The sequence below is a fragment of the Morus notabilis genome, unplaced genomic scaffold, assembly GCF_000414095.1.
Source record: "Morus notabilis unplaced genomic scaffold, ASM41409v2 C11436933, whole genome shotgun sequence".
NCBI classification, from domain to species: domain Eukaryota; kingdom Viridiplantae; phylum Streptophyta; class Magnoliopsida; order Rosales; family Moraceae; genus Morus; species Morus notabilis.
In genome coordinates, this window is record NW_010387334.1 from 1 (window position 1) to 1,760 (window position 1,760).

At 36.2% G+C, this 1,760-nt stretch overlaps 1 protein-coding gene across 1 annotated transcript; it reads right to left on the reverse strand.

Moving 5' to 3' along the window:
• Nucleotides 1–3: 3 nt before the first annotated feature.
• Nucleotides 4–1,326, reverse strand: LOC112095236 (probable pectate lyase 9; the record flags this gene model as incomplete). Its single annotated transcript, XM_024176914.1, has 3 exons — nucleotides 959–1,326; nucleotides 740–875; nucleotides 4–90 (listed from the first exon to the last, which is right to left on the reverse strand). Coding segments are annotated over exons 1-3 (591 nt in total), but the record flags the coding sequence as incomplete, so codon positions are not given.
• Nucleotides 1,327–1,760: the final 434 nt, after the last annotated feature.

Consider the following 1,760-nt stretch of genomic DNA (forward strand, 5'->3'; position numbering starts at 1 on the left):
AATGAAAGAAGCCCCATTTTCAAAAACATCCCTCACAGAGTAGAACTTCCATGACTGCTTGTTCCCAATAGTATCCATTCTCGATGTCACCTGTTTTAACCAGTTGTTGTACACATGAATATGAGTACAATAATAAAAGTGAATATTGTTGGAGTTATTTTACGTGGACTAGCAAAATTGCAAATTAGAGTCACGCGTTTTGTATGAAGCAAGTCATGAACCAATAAATATATTTGACCATATTCGTCATGTTTGGTATTGTTTGGGCCATAATAGGATGGATTTAATTTGCTATATTGGGTGAGTTTTATGGTTTTATATTACTCATAATGTTTTGGTTTGTTCATTGAAATGGATAATTTTCTATAGTATAGGTAGAGCATATTTTGGTGTCTCACAAATTCATCATCTTCTGAAGATGTTGATATTGCCATATGTAGCCTATATTGAGAGGAGAAACGAGAGTGGATTCATCATTCTCACCCCTTAATCAGAGTTTTTAACTTGTCACTAGTTAGTCTTGCAGTTAAGATTCTTGCCCAGGCTGTTCATATTATCACAACGACACAATGACAAATTTAAACTCTATTTGATTTTTTTGCTATTTTGCTCACGCTACAATTAGCAAATAGATTGATTATTAAGTGAACATATTCATACTATTGATATTGATCATCATTGAATACTATTGGTATACATGGTATCATTGTAAACTAATTTCAACAAATATTTACTTTACCTCTTTGTTCCCTGATTTGGGGGCAATGAAGAGATTGGCTTCACTCTTGACTCTAGGACTCATGCTCCCCCCAATTGCATACTGACCCCATCCATTGTACATGTTGTTCACCACATGTGCATATCCATGTCTAAGCCTGCAACATTAGTTTTCCATTTGTCCCTTTAAACTAATTCCAATTCTAAAATCATAGTAGACCAAAATTATTTGGTTAACTACCTTGGCATTCTTTGGTTGCAGTTAGGACCAAAATGGTTGTAAATGACTGTGACCTTCATGTTCTTGTCTAGAACGTAGCCGTCATCATGGCCGAGAAGCATGACCTTGTCTTGGTCTCGGAACCAATTGTTCGAGATTGTGATGTCTGTCGTACCCCGAGTGACATCGAGAAGACCGTCCTGGCACTGGTAGAGAGTGTTGTGGTCAATCCAGACCTTTGATGCACTCACTAACCTGATGGCGTCCCCATCAACCTGACCCAGTGGAACCACCTTCCCATCCGGATTCATGACCAAGCTTGGAGCCTGGGGTCGGCAATCGTGAATATGAAGTCCATGGATGATAATGTTGCTCTCCTGATCAATCATATTGCGGAATTCCCAGAAAATACTTAGCTAAGAAAATAAACTTTCCCTAGAAAACAAAATTTATGTGGTGATTGGTGCTTTGCATCAAAATAAATTTGGTAAAGTTATGACATTTCAAACCACATTCACTAGTGTGCCGTATTTTCATGTCTGCACATCATTTTCCTGGTAAAAGTACTCGGGAAATTGTTTCATAGGATAAGGGAAAAAAGAGTATGTCTATACATTTTTGAACCATTCTGATTTTTGTTGAGTTTTTATCAAATTATCGCACATAGTATACTGTTTAATTCGATATAATTTTGATGTGATCTGATTATTCATAACCTGTTTTTATGAGTAAAGTTTTTTCCGTACGATACCGCATAATTCTAGCAATATAACGTGCAATACTTTATCAACTCTAATCTCATCGATAACTAATATTAAGACAT